This window comes from Otolemur garnettii, unplaced genomic scaffold, assembly GCF_000181295.1.
Source record: "Otolemur garnettii isolate 467f Iridium unplaced genomic scaffold, OtoGar3 scaffold00075, whole genome shotgun sequence".
In the NCBI taxonomy this organism is placed as follows: domain Eukaryota; kingdom Metazoa; phylum Chordata; class Mammalia; order Primates; family Galagidae; genus Otolemur; species Otolemur garnettii.
Window position 1 is genome coordinate 8,152,905 of NW_003852470.1, and position 1,028 is coordinate 8,153,932.

The 1,028-nt window shown below is 40.6% G+C and overlaps 1 protein-coding gene across 1 annotated transcript in view; it reads left to right on the forward strand.

Moving 5' to 3' along the window:
• OAT (ornithine aminotransferase) overlaps nucleotides 1–1,028 on the forward strand; it is a 30,439-nt gene that overhangs the window by 10,417 nt on the left and 18,994 nt on the right. The window contains exon 3 of the mRNA XM_012807784.2: nucleotides 420–647. Within this exon, the coding sequence (XP_012663238.1) occupies nucleotides 449–647 (199 nt within the window). The 5' untranslated portion in view covers nucleotides 420–448. The remainder of the gene's footprint in view (nucleotides 1–419; nucleotides 648–1,028) is intronic.

Consider the following 1,028-nt stretch of genomic DNA (forward strand, 5'->3'; position numbering starts at 1 on the left):
AAAAAAAAAAAAAAAAAAAGACAATTGCTTGAGCCCAAGAGTTGGAGGTTGCTGTGAGCTATGATTCTAGGTGACAGCTTGAGATTCTGTCTCAAACAAACAAAAAACCATATGGAGGTGGTCAACATAAGGAAGTAGGCCTACTGTGTTGATGGCATACATATGGTGCACATCTGTTCTATGCAAACTAGGATCAATTTAAAGAGGTGGTCAATCAACTATGGAGGTTCTGCTGTAGTGGGTGTGCCCATCAACTCTGGAGAGACAGACTCTCTTACTGTTTGATTGAGATAAAATCTTACTCTGGTTCTCAGGGTGGCCTCTGACCTCGTTCTCCCAAGTAGCTAGGGCTGCAGGTACTCTCAACTGCATCCGGCTCAAGATTCTCACTCTTAATGCCCTCTTCTTTTTTTGGACAGATCTGTGGTTTTCCTGCTTGAAGGATACAATGTTTTCCAAACTAGCACATTTGCAGAAGGTTGTTGTGCTTCCTCGTGGAGTTCATTCTTCAGTGGCTTCTGCCACATCTGTTGCAACTAAAAAAACAGTCCAAGGCCCTCCATCCTCTGAGTACATTTTTGAAAGGGAATCTAAATATGGTGCTCATAACTACCATCCTTTACCTGTAGCCCTGGAGAGAGGAAAAGGTATATTTCATATTAATCCACACCCCTTTTTTGCTTGAAACCTTTCATAAAAATTAATTGCTTTTGTATTTTCTCAGTATACATTTTTCTAGAAACATTTAGTATTTATGTTGCAGATAAAAGTTAATTCAACCTGTGTGGCGTGTCTAGTGCTGCTGTGTCAGGTGCTGTGGGGGCAACAAGGGCAACTCGTTTAGTCTTTGTCATGGTGTGCCTCACTAAGGGAATGTGAGAAAAATAAGGAAAGTAATGTTGCTGTTGTTCTTTTCTTTTAGCTTTTATTTTTGCTTAAGTTTAGATATAAAGAAAGGTTGTAACAGTGGTGCTAAAAATTTCCTCTTGCTCTTCACCCAGCTTTCCCAAGTGCTGCCTTTGCACAGC